Here is a 15,454-nt window from a genome sequence, read left to right as displayed (position 1 = left end):
TTTCAGATCCTCACCTGGGAGAAACCCAAATTTAAAATTACTTTTACCATTTTGACAGGTGTAGTTTTGTGACTGGAATGTATACCCTTTGATGATTAAGCTGGGTTTGAAAACTCTGTCAGGGTGCACTCCAGAAAATATTATGCTTTGCATTAAAGCTGTCTATTACATTTTTCTTGGTTAAATAAAATGTTAGTAAGAGCATATACAGATGTCAGTCATTACTGGGTGATCAAAGGTAAAGAATAGAGCACAAATTTCTTTTTGTATGACAGCAGAGGCTTCAGTCATGGTTTCTTCATGAAACATCCACTGTATATTTCAGTAATCTGCATATCTGCAGTTTCACGGGGTAATAAAAATACTTGAATTAGGCCAAAACTCTTTGGACATGGTCCATGCATATTTTAAAGGACTCTGACTAATGTCATGAAATGTTCTCAGAATATCTGTTAAAGTGGATATAAGATGACGTTTCACTGTATGGTACTGTCTTACCTCATTGAAGGATAAAAAGATAATACCTTTGAGGAAAAAGAGACAATTAAGAATAAAAGGGTTGCAATTTTAGAACTGAAAGGTAACATTCAGACTTCAAAGCTTAGTGTAGAAATTTATTTGAGAAGTCATGCTGCCTGTGAAGCTAAAATAAATATGGTTGGACTTGGCTGAAAAATTATACAGGTCAGTGAAGTGAATACTTGACTAACTATTAGCTGAAATAACTTGTCTCACTGAGGCTGGGAATGGGACAGCTCTTAGCTCCTGGAGAAATAAACTTATCAACAGTAATGACAAAAAAGCTGTGAAAGGAAGCATAAAAAAGTGTTTAGTATTTCAGATAGTTTTTCCGTGAGCCATAGCGTCTGAGAAACAAAATAGTGCAGTGTGTGTTTTTCATTGCCAACAGCACTGAAGTACTGAGCACTTAAGTATTTTCCTGTACTAGGAATCCTGATGAGGCTTACTTGATGTCTTCACCATATGAATTCTCACCAAACCTATTTGATCAGTGATGCCATAGTTGCTGGCCACTCCAGTTCATCATAATATCAAGAACTAGACTTGAGATTACCTTTCAGGCTAGGACAGTTAGTTTATGGTATTGATATGTAGTCTAAGAGAAATCAGTTTGGGTGTAGTAAACATTTCAGCACTAATAGGAAAGTGAGAATAAGAGGAGCTGGATACAGTAGCTTCTCCAGCTATTGTATATTCAAGTGGCAGGAAATGAAAAATCCAATCTCAGATGTTTAGGGAATTTTACTGAGTCACTAAATGGTCCCCTGTGACCAAGGGTGTAGACAAACATTCTTACTGCCTTCAATAATGTTTTATTTTTCTCTGCATGTAGTAGGAGAGCTCACATGGGTAAGGTTGCAAGGGTAGCCTTCAGCAGAGAGAGGAAGACCGATAATTTTTCAGACTGCTCTAACATGATTTACAAGAACCTGTCTGCCCAGACATTCACAGAAGGTCCTTCAGTTATGTATGTTATCTCCAAAGTATTTTGGAGCAGTTAAAGATTGCTCTTGGAAGGTCCTCCTCTTCCTCAGCTTTCCTCTGCATGGCAGTTTTTCAGTGTTTTGAAGTGGCTTGTTTGGTTCAGGACACTCAGGAAAATTAATCCACACAAACCCAGCAAGCATTCTGTGTACTTGATAGCATTTACCAGCTGGGTAATCTCTACTTCTCCTTTTGTTTTTCTTTTTGCTAAGTATATACTTGCCCTTATTGTTTCTCTGTATAAAACAGAGAACGCAAATATTCCCCCAAGTAACTGTAGATAATCTCTTCTATAAACTGTTTGCATAGCTATCTGGTCCAACCCAAAGATAAACACATGCCAGAGGATCAGAATTTTATGAACTGTTCACAGACAAAATGAAATAGAGACTTTAGCAAATTGAGTAATCAGAAAATGACTCACTTCTGTGGGTGCTGTTCCATACCATACAGGTAATTGTTATTCAGAGAGAATGGGTTGATTTCTTTCTTGTGTTTGTAGAGTGGGAAAAGGGAAACAGTGTTTTTGCCCCTTTGTTGAAGAAGTGTGCTTTCCTTCTTCAGTAATCCAGATTTTAGGAAATTTATAGTGCTCTGATCTCTTATACAGCCTTTTTGAGTCTGCAGTTATGAAGTACCATCCAGAGGTGAAAGTTCTGGAGCTTTATATTTCATACTGCATTAAACATAACTGCACATGCAAAATATGTGCTGTAGAAAACACTCCACTTTTATCTTCTCACTTTCAAAGGTGCATGGTGATCCATCATTAGGCAGCTTTGCTCGGAACCCTTCTATAAAGGTGCCATGGAAAAATTTTCCTCAGGCATATTTTGTTGGCTCTGATTCCCCTCAGCTCACACAAAGTCGTTGAAACTGCTGAAGTAAATTAAATCAGTGTAGACTGCTGTTTGCTGTGTGGTGGCACAAGGCTTGTGACAACTGGGGGAACTAAAATTAGCAGTGATGGTTATATTTGATGATATGTTCTACAGATTGAGGAACAAGTAAGAAACACCCACAGCAGTGCCTTAGGGAAAAGTCTCCCTCCTATTCCCCTAACAACCCAAACAAACCATATGCCTTTCAGTTTTTTAGGGGATCATAAGATCTTACCCAAGTCATCATACATCAGAAATAAAATACAATGATAAACACAGTGAGGGCAGTGAGTGTAAATGCAACAGACAGTGAGCGGTTTGTGAGAGCTACTGTTTTTCTAATCTGTTTTTTAATAAGAGAGGTGGTTATAAGTCTGGCAAGAATCTGGTTTTCTGCCCAAAGGCATGCTGTCAGATGAAAAGAACATACTGTACATTAGCTGCTAAATAGATTAACTTTCATAATTTGCTGTTGTTTTAAACAGAAACAAATTCGTTGTGAGATTAAAGAATCTACACAGAAATGTTTAATCTTAATGATTGAAAATTTGGAAGCTGCAGATCTATTTTATGAGTGTCCTTTTGCTGGCAGTTACATATTTTTAAAGAACAGCTTTAAGAATATTTCACTTACTGACTAAGCAGGGAAGTCATTACACTTTTAAGTATGAATTTCAGAGAAATTTATCATAAAAGCCTTTTTTTCAGAGAAAGATTCAGTGGTCAGATTCCCATCTTGCTTGCACTGAGAAATTTCAAAGCATTTCCAGTTATACCAGTGAATTTCCTAGGCTAGAAACACTGTTGGTGCCAATGGACATAGTTTTTTTTTTTTAAATAAATGAGACCGCTAGTCTACACTAGCAGAAAGTCAACCCATTTTTTGTACATTGTAGTATAAACAACAAGAAGTGTGGTATATTATATTCAGGAGGTAAATCTGAGAGATAATTATGTCATAACCTCTCCCCTTTAGAAAGAGAATCTATGTTTCAATGATATAGGGCTCAATCCTGCCATCCCATTTGATGGGTACCTATTTGTTCTGTGAGGATTGGGCTGTACTAAAGCAATATATTAAAAAAGTTGTCATGACTGTGTAATTTTTCACTTTTAAGTTATTTTATGTTGTATATATTTCTTAGAGTTTAGGTTTGGGGATTGTGGGGTGGTGGTGTCATTTTTGGTCAGAAAGTAGAAAGTAGTTTTTTGGTAAATAATTTTTTTTAAAATTGTTTTTGTAGTAACATAAGAGTGCTTTAGAAATTAATGACCTCCTACAGGCAGCATAGTACAAATTCAAGTGACATTTTCTTACAATGAGGTTTTTAGCATATCACAGGGACTTTACGTAATGTTCAGACTTTGTAGTGCTGCTTCTGTCCTGACAGAAACAAGGACTCAGTGTCCTCAGGAGATTTAATGCTGTTTCATGCATTTTAAAAATTATACATTCCAAGATTTTTGAGCCTGACATTTGAAAATGAGTTATGATAATCTGTGGAAAATATCTTAGTTTTACATGGGAAATTACATATATATCAGAAAAAAATTAACACAGGAGAAGGTTGAATGAACAATAAAAAGATATTTCTAGGCAGCTGAGAGTAGTGTTAACTGGTTTACTGTTGGAAAAGACATATAAAATATTAAAGGGACTGAGTATGAATTCCTTCCTGAGCAGGGACTCAGGAGTGCTCTGGCCAAAATCCCTCATGCTGGAACTCTCCTGGTTTGCATCTTCTCACCTTTCTGTGTTCCCAGCAGCAGAAGAGCAAGAAACCTGCTGTAACGGTCAAGTGAGCATTTCCTTTGTGTGGCAAGTCCTTGACTCTCACTTGCACCATGTCCACATCCCTTCTTTACGTGCCTGATGGCTGGTACTCCAGGAATAACCAACTACTTTGTGCTTTGGAGGGAAGGATATCAGACAGCCAATGTGACTGCCTCCTCCAGTGCTGAGGAGAGTTGGACCATTAAAGTAAAACCTTGAAGTGATTCTGCTACTGTCTCACTGTCTCATCTGATGTGCGCACTTGGATCCTTGGCTGTGGCAGCCTAGCCTGCTGACTCCTGATGTATCCCATTGTAAACAGGCAGGACTCGGGCCATAAAGTTTTGGTATATGCCTCTGCAAGAGAATGCTCATTTATTCAGTTGATTCTGACCTTTTAGGATGCTGGCTTAGATCAGTCCTATGTTTAATTTAAATGAAACACTGGTCTGCATGAAATTTACCACTGCAGATTGTTCTTGAAAGCTGATTTTAAGAGCACATACAGAAAATTGTTTAAACTTTGGGCCCAAACTGCATGTACAACTCCTACTGAAATCTGCTGGAGTTGTGTAAGTGTTTCTGAGGGGAAAGGCCATTTGAATAAGGCTTTTTGATTTTTATGAAGGTCAACATTTTAATTTTAGCTGATTCACAGTCTTGTGTTCAATAACAACAGTGATTGCTGGAGAGCTGTGGGAAGTAATCCAAGTGGACACAGGGAAACTGCATTAATTGTGTCTCTGGCATACTATAGTGGAAAAACTTAATGTGGAAACTTGACATTGCAGAAATCGAGAATGGGTGTAAAAGCACCTGACTGAAAGATACCAAATCGATTTTTGAGAGTGTGTCTGCACTGAGAGATGGTAGAGATGTACAAGGGACTGCAGATAGACCAGCTCTGAGATAAAGACTGCTAAAGACAATCTGATAGCCTGAAACTGGTGACTAGCTTGCTCATCCAGGCAGAGGTTTGACCTGTCCATGCAAACACTCTCTTTTACTGTGTATATACTCACTGTGACTTGCAGCTGTGCTTATACCAGCTGGTTTGGTGCTCCAGAGCATCATAGGACCTAATGCTTGTTAGGGGATAATTTTAGCAGCTTTGATAATATTTGATGGAATCCTAATAATTTAAGGCTTATAGTTGAACTGCATCTTAAACACAGCTGCTCCCCTAATACAAAAACACTAGGAGATCCAGTGAAGCAGAAAAAAGTTGTCAGTGAACTTCCACCTCACACATGAGGTGCAAATCAAGTTAGTGTGTTATGTTGAAAAAGTGTTCTTGGTTGCAGTGTAACATATAAAAAGTCCAATTTCCCTTAGTAGGTAGGTTGTCTTGTCAGCAGTTTCCAACTATTTGAAGTAAAAATTTTCCATTTAGTTCTAGTGGTTTGGGAGGAATCCCAGTCCCTTTTCCCACTCTTACCTTGACTTTTAAAAAAGACATTTAGTTCTAAAGAATATTTCTTTCAGAACCATCATATTACAGTAACTGGTGTTCGTTATAGTCCATTCCAAACAAATTATTTTCCTCTGTTATTTAATGACCTCAATAATGACTTAATCAATAAAGGTTTTAAATATGCAGTTGTTTTTGTGGTGTTTCCAACATATATCATTAGCTGTAGTGTCCAAGAGTAGGCTTGCAAAAAATTGTGCTGTGGTAGCAGATACTTTAATACTGAAATCATGTTGTGGCAGGGCCATGTTTTAAAGTAGCCAAAATAAAGTGACTTGTATATTTATATTACATTAAAATATGGAAAGAAAGTTTTTTATTGTGAGACATCTGTGCATTCTATCAAGTTAAGTTTTCCATATTTTTTCCATTTGGATTGCTTGAATATTTTTTTTATTATATGAAAAAGCCAAGATTTGGGAGTAGAAGCTTAAGAGCAGACAGAAAAATTGGTGTAATTTACTTTTGAAGGCAAGTCCTTTTTTCAGGCTTCCAGGAAAATTGGTCTTTGGAGTTTAGATTCTGCTCTGGCTTTCATTTAATGCAGTCACTGAATTTGGTGAGACTTCATGAAGCATGAGCTGAATCAGACCTTTTCACTGTAACTTTTTCACTGTGTGCAACTGCTATTGTTGTGAAAAGGTAAACAAATGAACTTTACCCAGACCTCTTTATCTTAAGATTTTTTTGCAGAGAAGATGCCATAAATTTTGGTGATTTATATTGTGAGGCTAAAACTTGGTTTGAAGAGTAAGATTGTAAGAACTGATTAAGAGTTAGGATAGGAAAATAATTGTCTCCAGAAAAACATGATGGGATGTCCCAGGACTGTGAATTAATATCAGAAAAACCTCACAACAAAAGGAATTCTAGTACATGCTCTGTTAGCTATATTTGAGAGTCAGCTTTGCGGTTTGAGTGGTACCCTCTGATTCCGTAATCTGTGTAGTTGGTGAATCTTTATTATACTGTAAACATCGTTTTCAGATAGCTTGATATTAATTTCTTTTCATTATTAAGCCAAGTGGCATTCATAGGCTCAGTTTTAATGAAGTTGTGCTGGCAATGAGGTATTTCCAAAATGATGCTTTGTACAGGTAGTCCTGTTTGCTCCAGTGGGATTATGTTTGGAAATGTTGCAGATTTGCAGTGGAAGTGAAAGACAAATGAATAGGAAAAGTGAAAACACAGTATATGACTTTGAGCAACTTATTGCTTAGTCTTGGACTCAAACTGCTTCAGGCTTCTGAAAACAGCGAGGTCTGTTCATGCAATGAGCCTAAGCAGTGGAAATTAGATAGGTACTGAATTTCTCTGTGTTCAAAGAATTTTGAATCTGGTCCTGTGGCTGCTACGGTATAATATAGGGATATGTTTTTATCAGTGAAGGTAAAACTTAACTGTGATGTTATAAGGCCACCTCAAATGTTTAAGTTATCTTGCTAAGCAGTCTCTCAGCAGTGTCCTGTACAGTGAGAAAGGCCACAGGGAACACGCATCAAAGAATCAAGCACTTCTGTGCGTATGTGGCTCTCGTTTTGTAGATCCCTTTTGCAGTTTTTGCTACAGCGGGGCCATTTCATTAAGTCCACCAGTCAGTGCTCCTTTCCTGCCATCAAAAGCCAGCCAGCAAGAGGAAAATTGAACCTACGCTATAGACGTATGTTAAACATTAAACAGAGACAGTCCTTTCACTGCACCACTTTAGACCAATAAGCTCCATTTTAAGCAGTGGAATTGCTCTGGTGTGTTAGGTGAGACTCACGCATCCAGCTGACAACTGGATTTCACAGACTAACGAGCTGTTTCCTTTGTTCCAAGCTGGCTGGAACAAACTCCAGGGAGGAAGGAGGTACAAATCTTATGAGTGGAAAGATGGAGACTATTTTCTACTGTAACTGTGGCATGAAGGAAACAACACTGAAAATTAGTTGTAAACATAAAATGAAATAGCTGATAGATCTGGTAAGCGATAGTTGGGAAGATAAGAATAGTACTATTAAATAAGAAGATACGGTTGTCAGAGAAAAGACTGTTTGACTCAGGTAAAAGTTTCCTTTATTTACTCCCCAGGAAAAAGTTACACACATGAGGATGAAGATGAATGAATGAAATAAAGTTATTTACTTGAGAGTTAAAACCTACCTAAATGAGCTGCAGCATATTTAAGCACTGGCTTCATTCCAAATCTGATTAAAGCCATTTTTATTTTACATATTCTAAAACATGACTGCTAAGTATCTTGCATGGCAGGAGATAGGATCATGCATAGTCTAAAGTTAAGTTTAAGTGTTTTGTGGAACTACAGATGTATATTATTGAAACTAATATTGATGGGAAAAGTTTGGTTTTGCCTTTATGATCATTTTACTTTTCCATTTGTACCTTGCTAACTTTTGCTGTTTGTAATTTAGAGATAATTTTCTGTTTTCTTTCTTGCAGAACGTGGTTCACCACGTAATTTGGTTACCACAGACATAACTGACACTACAGTTGGGTTATCATGGACACCAGCTCCAGGAGCAGTTAATGATTATAGGATAGTATGGAAATCACTTTATGATGATGAGATGGGAGAGAAGAGAGTCCCTGGAAATACAGTGGATGCTGTGCTAGAAGGCTTGGAACCAGAGACTAAATATAGGATTTCAGTATATGCAACCTACAGCAGTGGAGAAGGAGACCCAGTAGAAGGAGAGGCTTTTACGGATGGTGAGTGTAGTACAACATTACCACTGTTTGCAACATTCCATTCTTTATGAAATTATCATATTTTAAAGAAAATGGACCTTATTTTTCTTCACCATTTTTTTGCTGTAAAGTCCCTCCAAACAAAAATGCCACCTCAAATCAGTCAGTTCTGGCTTTTTGTTTGACCATTAAAGAAAGGAAAATATTTTCTATGTAACATAGGTTTGGATTCAGCAAGAATTACTTCAAACTTAAGGTGTGATTTTTGTCTGCAAATTACTCTGAAGCCAGCCTTTCATGGGTTTGGTGTGACTGCTGGAAATCAGGTGGAAGAAATGTTATGAATAGAGTAAGGAGGAAAGGTGGGGTAAATTCCTACAGAATGAATAAATTTCCTTTCCAAACTATTGCCCTTTCCAGTCTTCACAGTCCTCAAACTGAGACTCACTGGGTGATTTTGATGTTTGTTATTTACCTTTCCCAAGGCTCTTCTTTTTTCTTACTTGCTAAACATTACGTAGTATTAGTCAAGGCAGGCTCAAAACCTCTTGTGCATAGTAGGCAAAGTGAAAAATACTGAGAGGCCAGGGATAGCTTGTTGCCTTATTGCAAGAACTGGCAAGTAAAGGAACCAGAATGAATGAAGGGGTGCCCTGGATCAGCCTGAATGTTTCTGTTTGTCTAAAGGGGCCATGTGAACTGGGGTTGTGTAGTCTGGAGAGGAGGAGACTCAAGGGGGACATTATTGCTCTCTACAACTACCTGAAAGGAGGTTGTAGGTAGGTGGGGGTAGATCTCTTCTCCTAGATAATGAGCAACAGGATAAGAGGAAATGGCCTCAAGTTGCACCAGGGGAGGTTTAGATGGGATATTAGGAAAAATTTCTTCCCTAAAATGGTTGTTAAGCATTGGAACGGGCTGCCCAGGGAGGTGGTGGGATCACCATCCTTAGAGGTATTTAAAAAAATGCGTAGATGTGGTGCTTAGGGACATGATTTAGTGATGGACTTGGCAGTCCTGGTTTAACAGTTGGACTGGATGATCTCAAAGGTCTTTTCCAACCTAAATTATTCTATGATTCTATGACTCCATGTGAAGACAGGGCCTGAGGGAGTGCTCCAGGGAGGCATCATGTGTTCAGATGTTCTTGTACTCCTTCTTAAGCATCTGTTTTGACTGCTGTGGAGACAGGATGCTGAACTATGTTAATGTTTGTCCTTCACCCATATAGTTGCTCTTAAGGTCTTGCAAGAGTAGTGATTGCTGCTCTTGGTTAGAGCTGACTCCCCAGCATCAAAGCAGACTGCTGTCCCACATCTTCCTTCCTTCTTCAAGAACAGCAGCATTAGCTGTCCTGCCCTTTCCGGGTTAAGCAGGCAGCTTAGCCATATCATTTGTTGTTTCTCTCAGTGTGCTGTCTGAGGGAACTGGCTGCCAGGCCTACCCATAGACCCAGACCTGAGGCTAACTAACATTGCATCTTTCTGGTACAAACACAAATAGAAATTACCAGTTCCTAGGACTGGGAGAGGATACTGTACCCTGCAATTCCTACCTTACCATGTGATGAAATACTGACCAATCCTGGCATGCCAAGAAGGTTCTGTTTTGCCAAAACCTAGATGGCTTGTTCCAGCTGACAGCCAGCATTATGTACCTTTCAGTTCACTTCAGATCATTTGTAACATTTGTACAGCCTGGAAAATATTTCTGAAAAGCCAAATGCTGCAATTTGTAGAGAAAATGCTTTATTAGTCCATGTGCTTATTTCAGCACATATACTATCCTGCAAATAGTGGTGAGTGATTTTCTGAGCATTTGGAAAGTCACTCAACGCTGTTTGCAGGATAGTTTGTGTGGAACCCAATACCCAGCAGTTTAGCTATTTACCGGTACCTTATACAATCTGTAAACTCAAAACTTACAAAAACTTAATTCTATAGGACATTGTGTTCATAAAAAATAATGGCTTTATAATTCATCATTTTCATTTGAGAGTGCTGAATCCATTATTTAACAGATTACTTGAAATTGTGACTAAATAAAACTCCCAATTATGCCATGCTTTCCTGTAATTTATACTTCCGTCTTTTTTTTTTCTCTGTAGTAGAAAGCACACTTATGTTTAGTCCATTTCAGTTAAAAAAAAAAAAAATTAACACTAGCCTGTGAGATTCCTCTGTGTCTTCCCCACAATCAAATACTTTAATTTTAAAGTGGGCAATTTTTTTTTTTTTAATAGAGCAGAATGAATTTTTTAGGCATGAATTTGAATATATCTTCATATGACAAAGTAAACATTTATCTGTATTTTTACACTGAAAAGTGTCACCAAATGCCAGGACTGTGACAGTAGACAACGAGACAGAAAATTCAATGAGAGTTACATGGCAGCCTTCACCTGGGAAAGTCTTGTCATATCGTGTGTACTACCGACCACGCAGTGGAGGAAGGCAGATGTTTGGAAGAGTAAATGCTCCTGCTACAAGTATAGTGTTAAAGCGACTTAAGCCACGAACTACATATGACCTCAGTGTTGTTCCAATTTATGATTTTGGACAAGGAAAATCAAGAAAAGCAGAAGGAACAACAGGTATGCAAGCTTGTACAGGATTTGATAATTAAAGTTTTGTGCTTAAAATTAATAATGATGATACATAGAAAAGTGTGATGGAGTCTGCCAAGATCATGAATTTACAGGCAAATAGAAGAAAATGTTAGAGATTTAGGAAAGCTTGATTTGTTGGAAACTTCACTGTGGCATAGCCTGAGCACAGCTTTTTGTTGTTGATACTGAGGTTATAAAATATGGTTGAAAATACTGGACTTGTTTGGAAAGACTGTCATCAGAAGTCAAAACACAGTGTTCTGTGAGGAAGACGGTATATCAACAGACTACCTAAGTGTTGTCTGTAGTTTCATAATTTGCCTTTTGATTGTGAGTATTGATTAAAAAGGTACCCATCATCCTACTACTTAGATTTGTTTTCTTTGGTCACCATATTTCCTGTGGAAAAACTGAGGTAATAAAATGGAGTAGATAATTTTGAAGAGTCATCAGTGGAAGCCTGACCTCAGAGGCCATGCTCTTATGGACAAGGTGTCTTCTGTCTCAGAAGCTGAAACTTTAAAACATTTATTAAGTCCTGGTGAAGGGATTTTTGCAGTAAAAGCAAAAGTAATTTTCTGCTTTGCCTTTAATATGCATCTGATGCTGGTATTTAATTTTGTAAGGAAATGTCCTCTTGACATCCAGAGCAAATCAACCAAATCTAGAGTCAGTTTTCTGCTCCCACAGATAGAAAGCCATTACCAAATGAGAATTTTTTTCAAGGTATTTCTACCCATATGGGACTAGTGCCATTCGCTGAGGTACACTATAAGTACTTCATGCCATTCTCTGTTCTTTGAACATATGTCATATCACATGATGATGGGAAGTAAGAAACGAGTCTCCTATCAGTGGAGGTATGGGTACCTCTATTACTAGAGGAAGATTTCTTTTTAAATTAAAACGTTTTTGATGCAGAGGAGCCATGAAAACTTGATCAGCTCTTGACCAACACTGAGTTTTTCAATATTGAAAATTATACTGAGAAAAATCTCAGATCATCCAGCTGCTTTTGATTTTTGACCTGTTCATCATGACACGAATATGCCTCCTTGCTTTCAGTGTAAATAGTTGTGGTGGTAATCACTCTTTGGAAGCCAGTAGAGCCTGAATGATCTTGTTAGTTGAAGCTGTCACGATAAGTCAAGGAGTATCATCAGAGATGAGACAGAGAAGCTGTATTTTAACTTGTGAGTGGGAATGTATCTACAGTTTTTCAGCAGCATTCACAGTCTGAGAACATTTATGATCTTTCATCTACAGTTAGACAATTACATAGGCACAGGGATAAGACAAACTTTTTTTTTCCCCTCCACCATTTCACTCCAAAGCTATAGCTGTGACTTTGTGTTTACTATAATTCCCATTTTTGCAACTTTGAGGTTACACTGCTGAAGTTTTTTATGACTGCACTTCAGAGTTACACAAAAGCAAAAGTGATGCAGAAGGTAGTAGCAGGCTTGTTAACTGCTGTCTGTGAATGCTGACCTGCACTGGGCAGCCGTTAGTCTTCATAGGAAGTTGCTCTTGACCTAAAAACCTCAAGCTGTTTGGCTGGCACTCCTCTGAAGAATTATTTTTTGACATATTGCCACACCCGTGGTTGGTGAAGTTGCTTGAACTGTCAGGCCCTGAGCCTGTAAAGGGAGAGAACTGTTGGCAGGACCTTCTCTATCAAAGGGTCCTTGCTTCCACCCTGTCCATACTCTGACCTCTGGGACCCAGGGATTTGAGAAGGAAGGATGTTTGAGACGTGATACCGGTGTATGAATAATGGCTGGGTGTGACTTTTGCCTGCACTAAATTCTGATTTTTCCAGCGTTGATTTGAGAGGAAGCTGCTTCCATTTCTCTCTTTTGGTCTACATGGCTCACCTACTTGTTGCCATTTGAAAGAGAAAGGGCTAGTTTAAGCTGGTAATCTAGTCTTTCTTCATAATTAGTAGAGAGGAAGACTGATGGTGGTTAGTCCACTTGTTGTCAACATTTATTGTAAGATCAGATGGATGTTCAAGGTAGGTGAGATGAATTGTTATCTATCCCTCAGTCACTTGACTGTAGAGGGAGCCTTGGTAACAAACTTAGCCTACATACCTATTGGTTAGAGAGCTAAAACTAAGTGAAGTGACTCTCACCTCTCACATCTCGGTACTTGTCTTTATGTCAAAGGAAAGGCATGAAGAGTTTAGGACTACTACTAATACTGGATTTGTATATGGATTTTTACATAAAAGCATACTTGTTGATTTTTTTCCAATAAGCAGGCCTGATTTAAACCCTTTCTTTCCATCCTTGCAGCCTCTCCCTTTAAACCACCTCGAAATCTGAGAACTTCTGATTCTACTATGTCAAGTTTTCGAGTAACCTGGGAGCCAGCCCCAGGGCGAGTGAAGGGGTACAAAGTAACTTTCCACCCTACTGAAGAAGATGGGAGTCTTGGAGAATTAATAGTGGGGCCATATGACAGCACAGTGGTATTGGAGGAGCTTAGGTATGGATAATAATTAATGTGGATTTTTTGGTTGTTGTTGTAATTTTAAATAGCTTTAGCTTAGGGTTTTTGTTTAATCATGATCTGGGAATGAAACACCTGGCAAAATCTACTGTAAGTAAGAAAGTAATTTTGTCGATAAGCTGTGAGGATCTTGTTATGCAGTTGCTGAAAGACACCTGGCAGGGCTCTTTCTGAGATTATTCATTCACATCGCTTGTGATATTCTCACAGGAACTGAAGGAGGCAAAGTTGTGAGCAGAGGCTGTGTTCTGCATTTTGCATATGAGAAAGCTAATGGGATACTGAATAAAGCTGGGATTTCTAAAGTTTCCTCCCAAAAGTTCCTTACCTCATGTTTGTTAATAAAAGCTTACTTTAGTTCTTGATTCATTTTCTCAGAGGCCTGGATTTATAAAGTAGGCTACAGACCATAACCAAATCTGTTATGCAAATATAGTAATTATGTTAAAAATAGGATCATGAAAAGTCATAGAATCATAGAATGGTTTGGGTTGAAAGGGACCTTAAAAATCATCTAGTTCCAATCCCCTGCCATGGGCAGGGACACCTCCCACTGGACCAGGTTGCTCCAAGCCCCATCCAGCCTGGCCTTGAACACTCCCAGGGATGAGGCATCCAGAGCTTCCCTGGGCAACCTGCTCCAGTGCCTCACCACCCTCACCGTGAAAAATTTCTCCCTAATCTCTGATCTAAGTCTACCCTCTTTCAGCTTTAAGCCATTGCCCCTTTTCCTATCACTACATGCCCTTGTAAAAGGTCTCTCTTCAGCTTCCTTGTAGGCCCCCGTGTGGTACTGGACAGCTGCTATAAGGTGTCCTTGGAGCCTTCTCTTCTCCAGGCTGAACAACCCCAGCTCTCAGCCTGTCTTCATAGAACAGATGCTCCATCCCTCTGATCATCTTTGTGGCCCTCCTCTGGACTTGCTCCAACAGGTCCATGTCCTTCTTATGTTGGAGGCTCCAGAACTCCATGTAGTACTCCAGGTGGGGTCTCTATGACAGCTCATCAAAATCTGTGTTAGAGGGGGACAAACCTGCTGGCCATGCTTCTTTTGACACAGCCCAGGATATGGTTGGCTTTGTGGCTGCAAGCACACGTTGCTGGCTCATATTCAGTTCTTCGCCCACCAGTACCCCCAAGTCCTCCTCTGGGCTGGTGTGTCCATTCACTGCCCAGCCTGTATCTGTGCTTGGGATTGCCCCGATCCACGTGCAGGACCTTGCACTTGGCCTGGTTGGACTTCATGAGGTTTGCACAGGGCCACCCTTTCAAGGTCCCCCTGGATGGCATCCTTTCCCTCCAGCATCTTGACCACATCACACAGCTTGGTGTTGGCGGCAAACTGGCTGTGGGTGCGCTCAGTCCCACTGTCCACGCTGCCAACAAAGATGCTAAACAGCACCCGTCCCAGTACAACCCCTGAGCAGCGCCACTTGTCTGCCTTGGACACTGAGACATGGACCACAACTCTTTTGAGTGTGACCATCCAGCCAATTCCTTATCCACCAAGTGGTCCATCCATCAAATCCATGTCTGTTTAGAGACAGGGATGTTGTGTGGAACAATGTCAAATGCTTTGCACAAGACCAGGTAGATGACATTGGTTGCCCTTTCCGCATCCATCAATGCTGTAACCCCACCATAGATGTCCACCAGATTTGTCAGGCACAATTTCCCCTTAGTGAAGCCATGTTGGCTGTCACCAATCACCTCCTTATTTTCCAGGTGCCTTAGCATGAAGCATCTGCTCCATGATCTTGCTGGGCATGCAGGTGAGACTGACTGGCCTGTCACTCTGCAGGTCTTCCTTTTTAAAAATGGGAGTTATGTTTCCCCTTTTCCAGTCAGTGGGAACTTCACTGGATTGGCACGACTCCACAAATATGTCTAGTAGCTTAGCCACTTAATCTGCTAGTTCCATCAAGACCCGCAGATGTATCTCATCAAGTCCCATGGACCTGTGCACTTTTAAGTTCCTTAGATGGTCTCAAACCCAGTCATCTCAT

The 15,454-nt window shown here is 39.5% G+C and overlaps 1 protein-coding gene across 1 annotated transcript in view; it reads left to right on the top strand.

Annotated features, from left to right (window-relative positions):
* The window catches only part of COL12A1 (collagen type XII alpha 1 chain), a 105,992-nt gene that overhangs the window by 25,531 nt on the left and 65,007 nt on the right, over positions 1-15,454 (top strand). The window contains 5 exon segments of the mRNA XM_055810280.1: positions 8,075-8,344; positions 10,650-10,706; positions 10,709-10,761; positions 10,763-10,916; positions 13,232-13,424. Of these exon segments, the coding sequence (XP_055666255.1) occupies positions 8,075-8,344; positions 10,650-10,706; positions 10,709-10,761; positions 10,763-10,916; positions 13,232-13,424 (727 nt within the window).

This window comes from Falco peregrinus, chromosome 7 (genome assembly GCF_023634155.1).
Source record: "Falco peregrinus isolate bFalPer1 chromosome 7, bFalPer1.pri, whole genome shotgun sequence".
Classification (NCBI taxonomy): Eukaryota; Metazoa; Chordata; class Aves; order Falconiformes; family Falconidae; genus Falco; species Falco peregrinus.
This window is presented reverse-complemented; position numbering and strand designations above follow the sequence as displayed.